Below are 20,954 nucleotides of genomic sequence, written 5' to 3' on the forward strand. Positions count from 1 at the left end.
TAGCTCCAGTTGTCATGACTACTCAGAGACTCCCTTCGTCTGTCGCATCTTTAGATCCTACGATAGACATACTAGTAGCATCACAGGCAGCACCTGCCCCAGCACAGACCCAAACCGCTTCAGAGATGCTTCCAGCCACAGAGGGTCAGTCTGTTCAGAGCTCAGGGTCAGATGGTGATGGCGCCCAGTTTCATCTTGCTCCACGTACTTCAGCACCCGGCTCGTCCGCTGTAGCCCCACCGACCGACCCTTAGGTTTTGGTGTTTGACGCCAAAGGGGGAGAGGGTTTGAGTATGTAGACTCAGGGGGAGCGACGTTTAGGGGGAGTCTTAATTAGCTATTAGTCTATTATATACATTTGGAGTCTTATTTGTGTGATACACTATTACTATTATGCATTCGTGTGTTTACTTTCATGCATACTATTATATCTATGTGATAGTGTTATCTACGTGATTGTGAGATATGACATGTGTGCTCTCTATTTTGAATTCCTTTATATGTCATATCACTTGTGTTATGCTCATTTGCTTTTGCTTCCGCGTTTATACTACGATGCAAATGAGCTTTGTTACTTGTACTCTTGCTTAATTCATATCCTTTGAGTACATTGTGTTGGCTTGGGTCATATAAGCTTGCCTAACTCTTTTGTTCTTATTGACAAAAGCTTATATGAACCAAGCCCGTCAAAAACCTCACTCTTTCACATACTCGAGGTGGTATTGTCATCAATCACCAAAAAGGAGGAGATTGAAAGCATCTAGGCCCCTAGTTGGATTTCGGTGATTAATGACAATACAAGATTACTATGACTAACGTGTGTTTTGTAGAGGCAATTAAGTTAGGTCATGGTAATGGAGATCGATTGGACAATCAAGGTGGTCATGCCCCTACGATGGAAATCGTTTCGGTTTTCAAAGGATGGACGACAAGGTTAAGGATGACTAGTTCTAAGTGTCGATTGGAGTTGGAGAGACACTTAGAGTAGTTTAGGACTTTGTTTTTCCTTTGGCCGTACTATTAAGGGGGGTATGGACGGGTAGCTTGACCTAGGTGAGTCTAGTGAGTTAGGTGTGGTGCACACTTGTTAAAACTAGCACTAGATAGCTCCTACGAATACCTAAGATCCTTTGGAGCAAACTTCATTCATATATGATCGAGAGTTGGAAGTGAATGGAGGGTCAAATGCTGACCGGACGCTGGCCGCAGGGTCCGGTCAGTTCATTTGATCAGGCAGATTATGTTTGGTGCGACCGGACGCTGGAGTGGTCAAGTGACCGGACGCTGAGAGGCAGCGTCCGGTCGACTCCAGTAAGGTTCTAGTGAAGGGAATCTGCGACCGGACACGTCCGGTCAGTACTGATCGGACCCTGGGGGTTCAGCATCCGGTCGAGTACAGTAAGCATCCAGTGAGAGTTTTATGCGACCGGACGCGTCCGGTCAGTGGTGATCGGACCCTGTCAGCGTCCGGTCAACACTTTATCACTAGTTTGCGGGTTGAACTGACCGGAGCGTCCGATCAACATGACTGGAGCGTCCGGTTACCCCGCAGAAGCTCATAACGGTTCGTTTTTCAGGCTGCCTTATAAATAGAAGCTCCACTCGTGTGTGGAGTTACTTTTGCTCATTCCAACAGCTAAGAAACACATTTGTGAGGGCCAAGAAGAGCAAGGTCCTAGTGAGGTGATTGAGATTTGAGAATCCAAGAGAGTAGCCTCATTAGTGAATCAAGAGTAGCCAAGTGTGCATCCATCTTCTCATTTGGCTTCGCGTGGTCAAGTGAGAGTTCGTGCTTGTTACTCTTGGTGATCGCCATCACCTAGACGGCTTGGTGGTGATTGGGGGCTTGGTGATCACCCGACGGAGCTTGTGGGTGACCAAACTCAAGTTGTGAGTGGCTTTGGGTGATTCGTCGCGATGGAGTGTCGAAGAATCAACCCGTAGAGAGTACTTGATCCTTGCACGGATCAAGGGGGAGCTACACCCTTGCGCGGGTGCTCCAACGAGGACTAGTGGGGAGTGGCGACTCTTCGATACCTCGGCAAAACATCGCCGCGTTCATCTCTCTCTATTTACTTTGAGCATTTACTTTGAGCAATTCAATACTTGTCTTTACATTCATAGAATTGCCATGCTAGAGTAAGTTTGGAACATAGGTTGCAAGTTCGTTGTGCGTTAGTTTAATAGAAACATTTTTCTAGGCACAAGGAGTTAATTGGGCTAACCATAGAATTTGATTATTGCAAAAAAATTTAGAATTAGTCCAATTCACCCCCTCTTAGGCATCTTGATCCTTCACAAAGTTTAAGAGATCATAGCTGGAGTGCCCTTCTTAATGATGTGATATCATTTTGCATAAAACAAGGAATACAAGTGCCAAATATGAATGCCTTCTATGCGGACTATATTCGATCTCGTGCTGAGAATGAGCTATCAGTTGAGCATCACTACAAATATGACATTTTCACAGTTGCTATTGATCAACAATTACATGAGTTAAATAGCAGGTTCAGTGAACAAGCCACAGAGCTTCTCGTTTTGTGTACATCTTTGGATCCTAGAGATCCATTTAGATCATTTAAAATTAATAATATTTGCCTGCTAGCTTCAAAGTTCTATCCTGCTGATTTTTCTGAACAAGAAAGAAATAACTTGAGACATCAATTACAACATTATGAGCTTGATGTCCTCGCAAATTCACAGTTCCAGAATTTATCAACTATTGCTGATCTATGCTGTCGACTAGCTAAAACTAGAAAATCAAATGACTATTATTTGATTGACAGGTTATATAACATCCCTCATTTTTTATCTATTATCCTAAATTATTTTTATAGATGGCAAATACTAAGCATTTTTTTCTTAGACAGATTGATTCGGCTTGTTCTAACTCTACCAGTTTCGACAGCTATGCCAGAGGGGGCATTCTCTGCAATGAAACTTGTGAAGACAAGACTCCGAAATAAAATGGGAGATGAATTTGTGAGAGATTGTTTGATAATATATATTAAGAAGAAGATTGCAATTGAGTTCACAACTGATACACTCGATACACTTATTGATAATTTCTACGATACGAAGACACGCAGAGTAAGACTAAAATGAAAAAGGTTAGTTTCTATGAATATTTTTGCTTGCAGTAACTTTTATGTAATGAAAAATATGAAACCATGACTTTATATGTGATATATTTGGTAAAGTATATCTAATCTTTATCTTCCCTGGGAGTTCGATTATAGCAATCTATTAATTAAACTTGGCTGCCCCCTGTCTAAAAATCCTGGCTCCGCCACTGGTCGCAGGGGCGTGGCAGCCCAACGTGTCCGGCATCTCCGACGTCGGCCGCATCTGGGAGACGACGCAGCGCTGCCCGCTCATCGTGTGCCGCTACAGCCACGAGGTCGACGGCCCACTCTGCACCCTCCTCGGCGACCTCTACGGCAAGCCCGTCCTCCCCTCGGGCCTCCTCGCGCCGTACGATGCGGCCGTTCGTGCCGCGGCGGCCGACGGCGAGGGCGAGCACGACGACGAGGAGAGCGCGGGCTCATGCGCTGGCTCGACGCCCAGCCCGCGCGGTCCGTGCTCTACGTGGCGTTTGGGAGCGAGGCGCCGCTGACGCCGGCGCACGTCCGCGCGCTCGCGCTCGGGCTGGAGCTGGCGGGCGTGCGCTTCCTCTGGGCGCTCCGGAAGCCGGTCGGCGGCGAGCGGCCGCAGCTCTCGGACGGGTTCGAGGACCGCGTGGGCGCGCGCGGGGTGGTGCGCGTCGGGTGGGTGCCGCAGGTGCGCGTGCTCGTGCACGCCGCGGTGGGCGCCTTCATGACGCACGTTGGGTGGAGTTCCCACATGGAGAGCTTCCTGTTCGGCCACCCGCTGGTGATGCTGCCCCTGTTCGCCGACCAGGGCCTCACGGCGCGGTTGATGACGGAGCGGCGGGTCGGCCTGGAGGTGCCCTGGGATGACTGCGGCAGCGAGTTCCGCGGCGAGGACGTCGCGAGGACCGTGCGGCGGGTGATGATGGAGGAGGAAGGCAAGGAGTTCTCGCGCAGTGCCAAGGGATTGCAGGAGGTTCTTCGGGATACGGCAACGCAGGAGCGCTACATCGATGAGCTGGTCGAGCACTTGCTGCAGCGCCGAGGAGATTATTAGGACGAAGAGCAATGTATCCATCCATCAATAAAAATGAGAAGCGACTTGCTAAAATTCACGTGTTTAAATTTTAGTTTCCTTTCGGGCAACGACTATTGGATATATTTTGTATTAAAATTGTAGCTTTAGCACGCTGCAATTTTAGTAGGCACAATTTGCAATTTTCGGATCCGCGAATAAAAAACCAGACAAAATTACAAACCCGATAAAATGTGATTTATGCTAGCACAAAGACGATTAACAAATTTATTATTTACAATTATTTCTATAGTCAGGACAAAAATTCAATATATTATGACACAAAGATAAATTACAAATAACAAAAGTTACAATTACTTGTACTAGTTGATGATACAAGAGTGGTGTCTGAAATCATCTTAAAATTCGGACACCTGAAACATAGGAGAAGTGAAATGAGGAAGACCAAAGGAATTGCTTACACTCTGTTTTATCAATTTTTTCAGGTGACAAACAGTAACAATCAGGTGTCAATTTCAGGTGACAAACAGTAACAATCAGGTGTCAATTCGACTGTCCCTGCTCAGCTGCTACAGTTCCCCTTCAACTTCCCTTTCTTCTACCTTGTTGTGAAAACCACTCTCAGTTATGGCTCCTCCACCGATCGTTGGTCACCTCCCATCCTCAGCGGAGTCCCCGCCGTCAAGCCTGTTCCTGCTGCCCTTCATCGTGTTACCCTGATGTCATCTAGCCATCGACATGACTCCCCGTCCTTCCTTGACTCAATCGCCATCTCCCGCCACCTGCGGCCCCGCCGCTATGCCCCCACGACGCCTCCTTCGCCTAGCCGACCTTCGTAAATCAATTTTAGAGGCGGCTGGATTTCGGTTCATCTTCAAAAATCGATTTCTAGGGGTGGCTCGATATCTCAATTCTTTTGGGCTCTACTTGTTCCCCCTCTTCCGTCATCGGCCGACAGGTGGGAGCAATAGCAGTCGGCATGCTTGGCTTGGATGGAAAATGCAGGATACCTAGGCTGTGGTGATGAGTCCTTCCTCCCAGGGTAGTGTTGCCGCTGCAACGCATCCCAGGGCGGAAAGCATTCTTGTTGATATGTTCTGTAAATGTCTCAGTTTTGGCGAGCTCTGAAAATTCGGTGAATAAAAGAAGACAACATGTTTATTTGGCGAGCTCAGTAACGGTCATTCTCATTTTGTCTATTCATTCATGTAACTGTATCGTACACAAGATTGAAGAATAATATCATCACCTGACTCCAAAATTAGGTTCAGTAGAGTGAAACCAGTGATTTTGCATATTACAAATTTATTTATTTAACTAGACATAACTTGCTGAAAGAATATTGCTCAAACGCTAAACTGCACATTGAACAGCACATTGGACTATAAAATGCAAATTTGTAGAAATTGGAGAACTGAATTGTAGATTTTTCGGCCTCTCTTTGATTACATAGCATACTATCAAATTAGTACTTTCCTAGAGTTTGTGTTGTTCAGTGACTCTAGTTTAGTAAATTTTCTGTGAGTATGTTCAAAGAACTGTGCATACATTCAATAGTAATTCAGAGAGGTATTTTGCATATACATTCAGTAGTAATTCAATTCGTGTCCTTCCTGTGATCATCCAATTCCAGAACTGTGCATATATAGTAGAGTAATCAAACTTTTCTGAAACTTGTTCAAGTGTGAACCTAATTTGCTATCAATGCTAGATACTCCTTCCGTCCCTAAATAATTGTCGTTTTCGCTTCCCGAGAAATAACTTTGACTAAATATATATAACACCATGTTTGGATGTAGATATTGGAGCATGGAATTGGGAACCGAATTGAGATTTGGTATTACACCTCCAATTCCTTGGTATTGATCTACAACTAGAAGTGACCTCTTTCAATACAGAGCCCTACCCCTCTGTATTCGCTGGAATCAAGCGAGCGCTGAAACGTGTACCTCTCTCTCACACAGCGCTCCCCGACCCGTGCCGCCTCCATTGCCGGGTGCTCGGGCCCCAACCTCGATCCTCCCTCGTCGGAAGCCGGCCCCAACCTTGGCACCTCCCTCCGAAGCCCCTTGCAGGCTTCCCTCGCCCGAGCGCTGCCCCGACGCCTCCCGAACCTTGACGGCACCCCCAGGCTTTCCTCACCCGAGCATCTCCCTGGCCCATCTTCCCCATCTCCAGCAAGATCATGTCCTTCTTCCTCATCTCCGGTAAGATCCTCTCCTTCTTCCTCAGGTTCGACCACATCCTCGTCTCCTTCCTCCTCAACTCCGACGACTTCCTCAAAGTCCCCGTCTCCTTTTTCGTCAACCCCTAGCGCCGCCTCCTTGGCCTACCACTCGGCTGCCGGGTTGCACCGCCATCGCCACCTCCTCCTGGACGACGGGAGTGGGAGTGCGGCGGCGGCACCGACACCAGCATCAGGCACAGGTCGCGGTGCTGGTCCGGGAAGAAGGACAGGGTGCGGGGACACCACCATGGCGGCGGGTTCTGCAGGACGAAGGAGGCTACGGCGGGGGTGATTGTGGTGGTGGACCAGAGCTCCGGCGTTACGGGGCGGGGAAGAAGACGAGTCAATTCAATTCAACGAGATGTACGTCCAAACATTTATTTGGTATTGCCGTGTCCCTAGAATCCAAATAGCAATTTCATGTACATCCAAACATCTGATTTGGTATTGTAGCCAATTTCCAATACTAGTCTAATTTGGCATTGATACCCAATTCAATGCTAGCCGTCCAATATCTACATCCAAACGGACCAAAAAATATAAATATTTATGGTACTAAATTAATATTATTAGACAGATTGTTGAATCTATTTTCATAATAAATTTATTTGGAGATACAAATGTTGCACACTTTTCTACAAATCCAGTCAAACTTACGGCGGAAACAAAAAAAAAACGACAATTATTTAGGCATGGAGGGAGTACCCTGCAACAAGAAAGTTGTTATCCATGATGCAGAGTACTTCACTTTATCAGAAGTCAGAACTGGCCCCTGATCAAATCTTCCAATCAATAGAGATTCAGTTTAAGTCAACATTGCATTTGTGGGATTGTCTCTGATTTTCAGTTCAAACTCTCTTGTTCAGTTTTTTTTAAGTTGAAACTCTCTAGTTCTATGAACGTGGTGATGTGGCAAATTTAAATATGGTCAAGGAAAAATTTACCTAGGCTGTTGTAGTACCCTATTTTTTGTAGGCTTTTATTTTACATAATTCCCGAATCTTGCAATTTGATGTGAGTTGGTTGTTGAATTCGACATAAGAACTGCACTTTGGCTCCTGCGTTCGAGGGAAGTCATTGGGGGAAGAAGACGATAGAAGAATCTACATAGAATATTATGTATTTTATATTTCAGATTTTTTTATGTGTAATTTGGGAATGTACTATGCCGAGTTTTAATATAATCCCCCTTCCATTTGCAAAAAACGAGAAATATAAAACAGAAATGGCCCTATACATGTCGATAAATTACCTGCCACTACCATTACGTGTTGTAAGAAGAAAAAAGGTATACACCTTTATTTAATTATATTGGTCTCTAAACTATTGTGGTCGAGATTAAATTAATATGCTAAAAATTAAGAAGATCTTATGTGTTGCAATGTTCATGGAGACGCTAGAAGCTAAGTGCTCCCTCCGTCCCTAAATATCTATTGTTTTCGTTTCCCAAGAAACAACTTTGACTAAATATATATTAAAAATATTAATATTTGTGGTACATAATTAGTATCATTAGAAATATATTTGAATCTAGTTTTTTAATAAATTTATTTGGACATACAAATGTTGCACGTATTTTCTATAAATCGAGTCAAACTTGTGGCATGCACACCAACAACGACAATTATTTAGGGACGGAGAGAGTATCTCTAAAGTCCTAATAGTAAGATCCCAATGCATGAATCATATATATGTTGAAAGCATTTTTCATGGATAATTCAATGAACCTATTTTAATATTGTATATGTTGAAGCATATTTATATAAACTTGGTCAAATTTAGAGAGATTTTACTTGCGACAAAGCTAAAGTGAACCATATTTTGAAATCGAGTGAGTAATAACTAGCAAACAAAAGAAACCCCCAGGTTTGACCTCAAGGTTTAGAAACTATTATATTATTTAGTGAAAAAATAAACTAAAAGGTCCATATATATGTTGATAAGTAAACTATCATTACCATCGCACAAAAAGTAATACCAAAACCCCATATTACTCACCACTACATTTATTTAAAATAAAGCCAAGTGCATGCTGCCCACAAATACATAATAATAAGAGTTTTGCTTGCAATTCAAATGACCTTTTGATGTAAAACAATAGTTCACCGCGAGAGGTTAAAAAAGAATAAAAACATAGAGAAAAAGCAAATATGTCTGCTACCAAAACAACAATGTACGTGCTTGTGTGAGGGGGTTATTGTGTGTTCTATGCCTGTGACCACGTGGGTAGTGGGAGTGCCCTAGCTAGCGGTTTACATTCTCTTCTCTTTTTTCTATTCTTGACATTTAGATGTTGAGAACTTTTAACCCTCATGCATGGTCGCGAAAGTGTAACTTCCACGTGATCATGCCGGTGAATACTATTCTAAAATAAAACATACACGGCAAGACTACACGTACAGTTTGGAGATTCTGATGTAGCAAACATTTGAAATGAAAAATAATGCTAGAAGACAGTAGCCAAATAAGCAAAAGGAACTCTTGATTAATAATTATTAACCTAATAAGAAGAAAGTAAAGCATCAGCAAACTGTTACAATTGCTCGTATGTTCAATTGTCCGCCTTGTACTAAAACTATATGAATCTTCAGATGAGCTCTGACCACCAATTTGGTCTCCATGAAGCAGATCTCCAATCATGCATGGAGTGTAAAGGAATGACTCACGTATATGGTTCCAAAAGCTATGATAGCAATATTTTGGGCGTGAATTTTGGTACTATTCAAATGGTAGGCAACAACCTGAAACCGTCGAACCATAAAGACAACTTCCTTATAGGGATGGGATCCAATAATGTTAAGATGTTGGTCATAGTCGAAGTATTCTTGGCGTTCAGTGTTAATTTCAGTGTTAATAGTAAAAGTATCATCATTGTCAGAGTCCCACTCATAGCCTTCTTCCGATAGAGATTCAACATCATGGTCAGTATCTTGGCTTTCAATATTTTCTTCTTCTGATAGAGATTCAACATCATGGTCAGTATCCTGGCTTCCAATATTTTCTTCTTCTGATAGAGATTCAACATCATGGTCAGTATTCTGGCTTCCAATATTTTCATCTTCTGATAGAGATTCAACATCATGGTCAGTATCCTGGCTTCCAATATTTTCTTCTTCTGATAGGGATTCAACATCATTGTCAGTATCTTGGATTTCAATATCTTTTTCTATAGTCCAAGATCCATCGTGTTGTCTACCACTTGAATCATAAGCGATTGATGCTAAATATTAAGCATAGTGCCCAACCGCAATTTCATACTTCAGAGCCCACTCCATCTGACCACATATTTCATTGAGGATCCAGATCTTTAATTGATGATCATGGACTATTCCGAAACATACACCATTCTGCAATTTCCCCAAATATGGTTTCTGTACTCATTAGCATTCGCTGGCGTTTCAATTATTTGATACTTACTTTATGACAATGAGAGCCTGCATAGAAAGGTAAAATTGCGATGTTACTATGCTATGTATATTTGTTTGATGTATAGATATTATGTCCATGTATGACTAAGCAGTAGCCAAATCTTTATCTTTGCAACTAAAATATTCGTAACTATTTCAGTTGCGACACCAAAGCTGCTAACACAACCGAATCGTGCGACAAAATTTGGAGTCGTCGGGTCTGCCTTTCCCCTGCGATCCTTGCCCGCTCGCCAAGACCATGACGCGCGAGGTAAAATGGAAATCCAACACAATCACCGCAAGGAATTTTGCCTTCCTACAATCCTACTTCGCCCTCGCCTGATCGGTTGCACCTGCACTCAATCCTCGCGGTGGATCTGGCCTGCCTCCGATGTTGCCCTCACCCTCACCCGCCGGCATCGCAGGACATCGCACCCATGCCGTCACCGTCGCCCTCGCCCGCTGCACGTGCTCTGTGATCCTGGTGAGTCTTGCGGCTGTCTGCCACCCCTCTCCCTCCTTCCCCCTATGCTGGATGTGCTGCCGCTGATCTACCAGGCTGCGCGGAGCCGTGGACTCCAAATCTTCTCCCCGCCGCCCCTCTCGCCGATCGCTGCTATTCCGCCTGCCGAGGCCCGCGCTCTCGTCAGTTGCCAGGGCGCCCGCGGCAGCGGGCTGCCGGCCAGCGAGTCTGCGCCCTCTCGCAGCTGTGGTAGCGGCGGCCGGCCAGCATATCTCTGCCACGGAAGAGGCAGAGGATGAGGGACTGCCAAGGGAGCAGGAGACGGCATTCGTGGCGGACTCCGTCTCCCTCAGCGTGGATCTGAGTTGTTGATGTTTGCCTCTCTGTGCAGATGTCGTCGGCGGAGGCGAAGGCAGCGGTGGTCCCGGAGTCTGTGCTGCTCGGGCAGGGCTAGTTCGGCACTACGTACCTCTGCATGGAGCGGGCCAACGGCAAGGAGTTCGCGTGCAAGTCCATCCTCATCCCCGAGACCCACTCCCTTGGCTTGGGGCAAACAAAATCAATGGCACACCACTAGACCCTGCTTGGCCCAGGACCAATCGAATGAAAATTTTAGGTATGACACAGAGGAACCACTCTATTCTTGCTATTCTTTAATAAATTGGAGTTCTAATTTTCTATGCTATGTGCAGATCCGAAATCAAGGCTACTTTGCTTCATTCCAGGTAATCTAATACTACCCAATTTTGTGATGTTTGAGTGGTAATTGGATCTACACCTTTCTTTCTTTTTTTTGTTTTTCTATAGCTACTGCTTTCTACCCAGTAGCAGCAGCCGTAGGTCAAAGCACATCAATCGGCTGATTTATAGAACTATGGATGCTGCCGCTGCCGCTACTGATTTTATATATCTATATAAGTGCTTGTCTCAGATTCACATAAATCAACTACTGATCCACATAGAACTATGGTGCTTGTCACATAATAGCTATATGATAGGATCCTTTGCAATGCTTTTTTTCTTAGCCCTTGTTTAGTTCTAGGAATTTGGATTTTGGGGCTACTGTAGTATGTTCGTTTTTATTTGGCAAATAGTGTTCAAACATGGACTAATTAGGCTTAAAACGTTCGTCTCGCAATTTCCCACCAAACTGTGCAATTAGTTTTTCTTTTCATCTACATTTAATGCTCCATGCACGGGCCGCAAATATTCGATGTGATAGGTACTATAGCAACTTTTTGGAAGTTGGAGTGGAACTAAACAAGGGCTTATATAAGTTGGTGATTTTCACCTTGTAAAGGAAGGGACATGCTATTTTCTTTTATGAAAAGTAATGCCTGCAAACTTATGTTTTTACCCCTTATGCAGCTCGGCATTGATACTGTCCCAGTGCTTCTGCAAAAGGTATTTCTTCATTTGCTGATGAGCTCCTTCCTGTGCTGGAGAGACTAGAGCATTTGAAACAGGTAAAGCTCATATATGTACTATATTAATATTATACTAGGGCTTTAGGAGGCTGCCATGGTGTTCTCACTCTGCTTTCATACTCTTGGCACCTAGAAATTAGGCGTGTAATGCTGGGATATGCTGCTATACTATTAACAACAAATCAAATTATATGCAGTTGCTTCAATAGCTCTGACGAGCTCACTTTAATTGGTCACCACCGTCGCCACTACAGGATGATTAACGAGTGGTTGAAGTGGAGAAGGAAGCACAGGCAGCGCATACTCCATCGATCTCTTGTGTGATTTTGGTATTTGTGTGGATCTTGGCTCGAGAAATCTGAGTCCATTTGATGGATGAACTGCAATTTGTTGGGCTCATGAGGTTTGGACTGCAAAGCATCGATTGATTCATGAGCTCTAGCTGAATTTTCCCGGAGAACGCTTTCGCGGCAAGGTTGAGCTAGCAGCCGTGCAGGGTGATATGAGAATGTTGCATATGGAGTAGTAGATAAGGTCAGATACTGCACTTCTCTTCCTGTTTGGATTTACCAAGCACCTATTTTCTGTGTACAGATGAAAGCTCTAGTTTGGTTTTGGTGAATTGATGAAACCCTAAGTGCTAACCTAGTTTATCAAGTGATCATGAGATAGGTAGTACACTCCAAGTGATGAAGCAAATGAAGATCATAGCATAATGATGATGATATCATAATGATGATCAAAGTGCTTGGACTTGGAAAGAAGAAAAAGAAAAAACAAAAAGCTCAAGGCAAAGGTATAAACCATAGGAGCTATTTTATTTTGGTGATCAGGACACTTAGAGAGTGTGATCACATTTAGGTTTGATAGCCGTACTATTAAGAGGAGTGAAACTCGTATCGGAATGCGGTTATCAAAGTGCCACTAGATGCTCTAACTCTTTGCATATGCATTTAGGATCTAGTAGAATGCTAACACCCTTAAAAATGTTTGTGAAAATATGCTAACACATGTGCACAAGGTGATACATTTAGTGGTTGGCACATTTGAGCAAGGGTGGAGAAGTTAGAAGTGAAAACGAGTAAGTGTCGCTGGTTATACAGTGATCGGACGCTGGACCTCTGAGGGACCGGCGCGTCCGGTCATGTGTAGCAGTGAGATGCTGGCGTCGGTCAACTGACCGGATGCTGGGTCGCTCAGCGACTGGACGCTGAAGGGCTGCGTCCGGTCGTGTTGTCGGTCAGCACAGTAAGAAGTCACAATGTGACCGGACGCTGGCAGGGTCCGGTCAAGCTTGACCGGACGCGTCCGGTTGGCAAAAACACGTTTTGGACCCTTACTGTAAACAACCGGACACTGAGGGTCCAGCGTCCGGTCAGCTCTGTCGGAGCGTCCGGTCAACATGTCGACCGTTGAGATCAAATGTTCACTGTTGAACGCAGAAGACACGTGGCCACCATCGGGCGACCGGACGCTGAGGAGCAGCGTCCGGTCAGTTGGACCGGAGCGTTCGGTCAACCCGATCAGTACCCAGTGAAGGGGTACAACGGCACTATTTCGTGGGGACTTCTATTTAAGCCCTATGGCCGGCTATGACTCATATCTTTGGCTATTTTCATTGACATAGCAACCTTGTGAGCTTAGCCAAAGCTCTCCCACTTATCTCCATCATTGATTAATCATCTTTGTGAGATTGGGAGAGAATCCAAGTGCATTGCTTGAGTGTTTGCATCTAGAGGCACTTGGTGTTCGTGTTTCGTTGCGGGATTCGCTTGTTACTCTTGGTGGTTACCGCCACCTAGACGGCTTGGAGCAGCGAGGATCGTTGAGCGGAGGGTGGTGATTGTCTCCGGCTCCGATCGTGGTGATTGTGAGGCGTTCTTGACCTTTCCCCGGCGGAGCGCCAAAAGGTACTCTAGTGGATTGCTCGTGGCTTGTGTGATCCTCATCTTGTGTTGGTTGTGCGGCATCCTATTAAGGGTTTGGCGTGTGAAGCCAATTAGCGTGTGAACCTCCAAGTGAGTGAATCGCCACAACGAGGACTAGCTTGCCGGCAAGCAAGTGAACCTCGGTAAAAAATCATTGTGTTCATCCTTTGATTCCGAGATGATTGGTCTTCATTGATATTGATTCTTGTGATTGATTGGTTCACTCATCGACACGGCGGTATAACTATCTTGCTTACTCTCTTTACATTACCGTAAACTAGTTGTCAAACTCTTTAGTGTAGCTAGTTGTGAGAGCTTGTTAGTTTGGTTAGTGTGGCTCTTTAGTTAGCATTTGAGAGCACACTAACTTAGTGTAGTGATATAGCTATTATGTGGATACATACTATATAAACTAGAATTGTGGTAGGTGGCTTGCAATTTTAGTAGGCTAGCGCAACACTTGCTTCGCCTCATAATTGTCTAATCGGTTTGTTAAGTGTTGTTGTAGAAATTTTTATTAGGCTATTCACCCCTCCTCTAGCCATTAGGACCTTTCAACAGACCACAATTATTTTTTGTGGATTATAATGCTTATTCTAGCACATGATACTAAACATGTGTCTTTATGATTTAGATTTTCTCATTTCCTTTGCCTTCCTTCCCTGACTACGTGTCATTTGAGAAATTATATTCCCTTATATGCCAAGCAAGTTGTCTCCCTCTGTTGTGTGCATATTGATCAAATGGAACACCAGTCGCAAGGAGCTTCAACATTGATAGATTATTATTATGATTTCTGAAGGTGGTCTCTGGTTTCAAATTTGGAGATATGATTACTATGCAGATTGGATGACTTCATTAGAGACTTGTCTCGATATTAGGGAGTCCTGGTTTTAATTTGAACACAACTGAAAAGTAATGCAGGCATAGGTAGTCCAGTTTAATTTGATTATCATCTTGGAGTATGTACTTGTTACTTGCATTCTTATTATTATTTCCTCAATTTTGAGTTTACCACACATTCTTTCGCAGGGAGTACAAAAACTGACTATCCATTATAGACATAATAATAGATACGGGTGCAAGTACATCTTATATTTTCTTATATATGTACATTATTCCTTGTCTGCAAAAAATTGAAAAGATTTTGAAGGAACCTGATAGCTTGGTGAAATTCATATGAATTATTCACCTAGACAGCTGCCAAGGTACAACTTCATCTCCTTTTTCTGTCCATGGCTCCATGCCTTTCAAGAGCTGCCTTTGCTGGTTTCCTAGACTGTTTAGACAAATTTTAGAAGCAAGGATGAAATAAAATTTGCCATCCTAACATCCTTAGAAATTTGGATTTCTCAGATCTTTAACAAATTTTGTTCCTAGATTATGCACCATGAATTACTGTTTTTACTATATTGGATACCATTTAATGAGAAATTCCACTTTTATTGCAAAATGTGTTCCTACCCCTGTAGAAAAATATACCATATGTTAACACTCATGGTTGTTTGGTTTAATAGGATGTATATAGACTAGAAGGTATATTTTGTGGAGATTGGAGGCCATGGATTAGTTGAGATGGATATGAAACTTAGCACAATCTATTAGTTAAATTGTTTACTTTTCTCTCAGTTTGAGAGTGACATAACTCAAAGATGTTAAGGTGGTGCTTAAAGCTCCATATGAGGTTTTAACGGATTAAACCCAAAATAAGAAATTTAAAGATACACTATCTTTAGAAAGATGGGAAGATCTGGGGGAGCATGGTATGTAGAGACCTAAGACTTGAAGAGAAGCGGAACTGCGTGCCCACTTCAGTCATTCAAAACAACGAATTTCTCAATACCTGTTGATGTTGTATAACTCATACAACACCATGTTATTGGCTCTTCGAAGAAGATGAATAATATAAACTAAGATCTTGTAATACAGGAGCTTATAGAATCAATTGCATCTTGGCAATGAAGAGCAACAACAGCCCCATATGAAAGTGCCAGTAGCTGAGGCCCTAGAAGGTCTCAAAGAATTAGTAAACTAGTTTTCCGATGACTATGAAGTCTATGTTAGTAAATAAATTCAAATGAAGGGTGATCCCACCTCGTTTGAAGAAGCCATGAGAAACGTTTACTCGTTTAAATGGCAAGAAGTTATGAAAGTTGAAATGAATTCGATGAATACCAACGATGTTTGGGACTTAGAAGTAATTCCTAATGGAGCCAAAACAGTAGACCGTTAATGGGTCTACAAGACAAAATATAACTTCAAAGGGAATGTAGAAAGATATAAAGCATGACTTGTGGCAATATGCTTTACACAAAGAGAATAAAAAATTACAAAGAGAGTTTTCTCTCTAGTCTTATGTAAGGATTCTTTTAGAATCATAATGGTGTTAATGGCATATTACGATTTAGAGTTACATTAGATGGATGTAAAGACGACATTCCTCAATGGGAATTTATATGAAAACGTTTACATGGCATAACCCAAAAGGTTTTTGTCATGGAAGAAAAGAACATAAGGGATGCCGCCTGTAGAAATCCATTTATGGGTTAAAAGTAAGTCTCTAGACTGTAGTATTTGAAGTTGATAAAATGATAAGAAAGTTTTAGGTTTTAAAGAAAATGAGAAGGACAATAGCGTTTATGCAAAGCTCAAGAATGAAAAATTCACTTTCCACATCATGTGAATAGATGACATTCTACTCATTAGTAGTGATGTTAATCTATCATTGGAGAAGAAGTTTTGTCCTCAAGTTTCAATGTGAATGATCTTGGTGAAGCATCATTGGTTTGAGGAATCAAAATTCATCGAGATATAAGAAAATGGGGTATTAGGACTATCACAAAGGCATACTTAGAAAAGATTCTAAAGAAGTAAAGTATACATGCGAGTAAACCTACGCCTGCTTCTATAGTCAAGGGTAATAGATTTGGGAACTTTAAGTGTTCCAAGAACCAATATGAGATCGATCAAAAGAATATGGTTCCATATGCTTCAGCTGTTGTAAGCTTGATGTGTGTACAAGTACAAGTAAGAACTTACCCTGACGTAGTTTATGTATCCGGGATATTTTGGCAGAAGTCCAGTTTAGATATATCACTGGAATTGAGTTGAGAATGTCTTGCAATTTTGTAAAGTATCATAGGCCTCATGTTGAGTAAAAAAGAACAATTACTCTCAAATAGTTGAGAGTACAAATGTTAAGTCTTGGCGAGATATGTAGTGAAATCCACAGCCGTTGCTAACACTCGCAGTTGGAGTATTATTATGGAAAAGCTCCAAAGAAACAGTTGTGGTGTCATCAATGATGCATACCATAGTATAGCTTGTCATGAGGCTTAAGGAACAGGCAAAAAGAGGTTAAGGAAATTTGTACCCGGATTTAACAATGGTAGAAAACAACAATAATCATTTAAAGTAAGTTAACTCCTAAGACAACAAGTTAAGTGTGCTGCTAAACACATTGACACTACGGTATATGATGCAAAGGAGAAAATCCAGAATCATTTTGAAAGCATTGAGCACATAAGTGCCGAGTAAGTACTTGCGGATCTGTTTACCAAAGGTTTACCACCCAGTGCGTTCAGAGAACACACAATCGACATGGATTTATGAAAAAGCCTATGATTTCTGGATACTAAGGGCCTAGTTGAGTATCTATTTTAAAACAGAGAGGTGTATTGTAGCCGTTAAATCTAATGATAACTGACTGTGACGATGAAGCACGCTCTATGCACTGTTCTGTGATGAAATGTGAAAAAGAAAAAGTAAGTTAAGTTTAAGACATAAGGTGAGATCAAGAGGGAGAATGTTAGTTTAATCTTCACCAATTGGGCTCCTTGGATCCACGCCCTTATCGGGGGCGTCCAACCGCTTTATGGTTGGTGGCCCCCGTCGCACAGCACCATAAAAGGGAGGTGGAGGCGAGGCACAAGGCACGAGGTTCCCCTAAGCTAACAGGCACCCCACCGACCATTCCCTAAAGCTAACCGATCTAGAGGGAGGGTGCTGCCAGCGACGGGAAGCCGCCACCGACTTCACCGTCGCCTCTACATCACCACCACTGCGTCGGACTTCACCGCCCGCACTGCGTTCCCGCTACAATGACGGCTACTTCCTCATCTACCTCATCTGCCAAGCCCGAAGATATGGCCCCTCTACTCTCTCTGCCTTCTTATCCCAAGTTCATTGTTACTCGATTTGAATCAACCAGTAAGCAATTTATCCTTAGTACTACATCTAGATGAATCCTAAGCGTCTAACACAACCTGTCCAAGCAGAAGGGCACGTCTTTCTCTTCTTCCCGCAGCAGTGCACACCGCTCCTGCTCCGCCCTCCTCCGGCGGTCCTTGAGCGATATGGCGCCGCCGGCACGGCTGGAACCAAGATAACCTGGTAGTGCGGCGACTCGGCCGGATCAAACGCGACGTACGCACCAGTGTAATGCTGATGACGCTTGCCATCTGCGCTAGGCGGGGGAAGCACCGTCCACCGACATGTCGCCGGGTTGCACACGTAGAGCTCGCCACCCCACTCAGTTTCACAGAGGAGGAGGCCGCGACAGTGGTACAGGACTGACCTGCGGCTGTGGTCGTCGTCGGGCAAGAAGCTGAGCGTGCCACCTACTCCGGGGATCGTCGACGACGAGCAGGGACGGGCGAAGTGGTGAGGGTCACACGGTGGCCTACGTAGTTCATGAAGACTCCTCGCACGGTGCGCGGTAGGAGGTGTAGATGCGGGAGTAGAAGCGCGCGGGTGTCGACGACGTCGCGCCACGCCTTGCAGACGCACCGGACTACGGCCAGGCTCCGCAACGGCAGGCCACGGAATACGTCGGCGAGGGCGTCGTCGACTTGCGTTGCCATCTGCTCCTAGATACGATATTTGGGGTTGGGTTCGTGCGTGTGAGGCGACGACGACGCAGCTCGCTCACCAGACGGGCAGGGGCAGCGGCGCGCGTTTATATATGGGGAACCGATCGGACGAAGATGCACGTGTTATGTATCGAAACGTACGGCCGGATCGGAACGAAAACTGATGGGCCGGCTGTGGGCCGATCGTCAAGGGCCTGCTTTCTTCTCTCGATGAGTATACGGATTGAAACGAGTTGGACAGTGGAGATACGGTCAGATAAAACGCAGGAGGTGGCTGAAGCACTTGCATGTTGTGAAGGCCTCGCTCTCACGGATGACCTAGGCCTTCAAACTGTAAGAGTGGCAATGGACTGCGCTAACGCAGCAAGGAGTATGTGAGCTATGATCCTATTATCTGGGAGATCAAAAGAAGAACGGAAAGCTTTGCCAGAGTTGATTTTGTGTATGAAGGGCGGCAATCGAATTTTGATACGCATCAGTTAGCTAAGAGTTCTGTTAGTTTAGATTTTGTTGGTAAGCATGTGTGTGGCTCATCTCTCCTCCGTTTGGAGTTTATAATATAATTAGTGATAAAAAAAAGGAGGGGGCTGTTTCTCAAAAAAAAAAAAAAAAAAAAGATAGACAATGCAGGACTTTTTAATTGCAAAAGGCCGGTAGCCTAGTGGTTACAAGAACATCGGTAGCACCTAAGATCATGGGTTCGACTCCTTGTGGGAGTGATCATTGCAGGATTTCACTATCCTAGATTTGGACATCACTGTCGGATTTGTGACAACTGGCAGCGATGTACCTTCACTGCCGGTTATGAGCTTGAAAATGAGAAAATAATTGGAGCTGGGCTAAAACCGACAGTGAAGGACCACATCACTGCCGGTTTGTGGCTTGAACCGGTAATGTTTTGGTGGCCACTCATCACTATCGGTTTAAGCCAAGAGCCGATAGTGATTTTGATCTATCACTGTCGGTTCTAGCTAACAACCGACGGTGATAAAGTCTACAGCACAAAAAGGCTGCAGCTATCCTCTGCTTCCTCCTCTCTTCCATCCTGAGAACAGAGGCGCGCGTTTGGGCCTTTCCCTCCATTGTTGTGTCTGCTCTTCACCATGAAGCTAGCGCTTGGATTTTGAAGAATGGCTTGATCTTTTTGCTTTAAGGTTAGTAACAAACATCCACTCCTTTAATTTTGTTGCTTAATTATCTTCGTTTTGATGGTGTCGGGGACCTAACACCGGGGTACCTCAGGAGGTGGAACCAATAACCATCGAACGTTAAAAACTCCCGGACGGACAAGGACGCCGCTGCTTTCCTTGCCCGAATAATGGGAGTTTGGTTCCACCTCGCCCGACGCTCGAGGGCTAAGAGCTAGACTCCGCCTCGCTCGACCCCCAAGGGCTGGGCTCGGCCTCGGCCGACGCCCTTGGGCTAGCTTCGCCTCGCCCGAGGGCTAAGGGCTAGACTCCGCCTCGCCCGACCTCGAGGGCTAGGCTCGGTCTCGCCCGAGGGCTTAGGGATAGACTCTGCCTCGCCCGACCGCCGAGGGCGGGCTTCGCCTCGCCCGATGTCCAAGGACTGGTTTTGTCTCGCCTATCAACCTCTCCCCGCCCCCTCATGATGATAGGTACAGAGTAGGACAAGACGTTCAGGTCAACCGCGGCTTCGAGGACCATACCCTGCGCCTCGGTAGGAAAAGTACTACCAGGGAACGACGGGATGGGTGCTTTATACCCTCCCTGGCGTAGCAGAGCCTGAAAAGTGTTACGGGTGCATGCTCTTCGCCCTACAGAGTTGTAGGCGCCACCTTCAGCTCTCGGACACGGAACCCGATGTAGACATACGACAACCACTACGGTCCAGGAAAGGACTCGCGTCCTCCACAAATGACGGATGTGCTGTCACCATGTTATGGTCCCAAGGGAGTGGCGCCCGCTTCACGGCCCCTCGGGTCCACCAGATCAGAGCACTCGCTTCAGCCTCCGAACGCCCTCTCCGATCAAAAGGCCTTGCCCACAGTGCTACTTCGGACCCTGACCCCGCGTCCCTCCAACGGGGACTCATAGGAACCAGAAGGCGTGCGGAGCAAGGCTGGGCAAGGCTCATAAGTCAAAACTACTATACCAGAGTCCATACCCTACGCAGAGCAGTACTCTGTAGCCATCCTGACATTCTACAGTGGCATCGACAGTATTGTAGGCGCTTACCATCCTCTCGCATCCGCCAGAATGGACTACAATGCTTGGTAGATGTGAACAACAAGGCTAGGTAGCATACGCATCCTTGCCCTCTCACTTGTAAAGCCGTCCCCTTCATCTATAAAAGGGGATGTGCTTCCTCTAACAAGAGGACAGACTTGGGGACAACACGAAACACATCACACACAGTCAAGCTGCTACCAAGCTCTTGGCATCCTTTCGACCCTTCCATCAGAGACTTGGGACCAGTCCCTCTCTCGACCGTTTGTACCCCCAACTACGAACTATTTTCGGTGCTAATAACACGAGCAGCAACA

General features: G+C 44.8%; 1 protein-coding gene and 1 long non-coding RNA gene across 2 annotated transcripts; both read left to right on the top strand.

Annotated features, from left to right (window-relative positions):
* Positions 1-3,546: 3,546 nt before the first annotated feature.
* Positions 3,547-4,146, top strand: LOC136543566 (UDP-glycosyltransferase 91D1-like). The gene has a single exon (XM_066535973.1). It carries the CDS (start codon positions 3,547-3,549, stop codon positions 4,144-4,146), a length of 600 nt encoding a protein of 199 aa, XP_066392070.1.
* A 5,984-nt stretch (positions 4,147-10,130) lies between these two features.
* On the top strand, positions 10,131-12,001 carry LOC136545500 (uncharacterized). Its single transcript, XR_010781057.1, has 5 exons — positions 10,131-10,243; positions 10,614-10,838; positions 10,915-10,947; positions 11,591-11,688; positions 11,847-12,001. It is a non-coding gene; the product is annotated as an uncharacterized lncRNA (long non-coding RNA).
* Positions 12,002-20,954: the final 8,953 nt, after the last annotated feature.

Source organism: Miscanthus floridulus, chromosome 3 (assembly GCF_019320115.1).
Source record: "Miscanthus floridulus cultivar M001 chromosome 3, ASM1932011v1, whole genome shotgun sequence".
Lineage (NCBI taxonomy): Eukaryota > Viridiplantae > Streptophyta > Magnoliopsida > Poales > Poaceae > Miscanthus > Miscanthus floridulus.

Bases quoted from the DNA above. Each gene is read 5' to 3' on its own strand.
- LOC136543566 (XM_066535973.1), top strand. From the start codon at position 3,547: ATGCGCTGGCTCGACGCCCAGCCCGCGCGGTCCGTGCTCTACGTGGCG.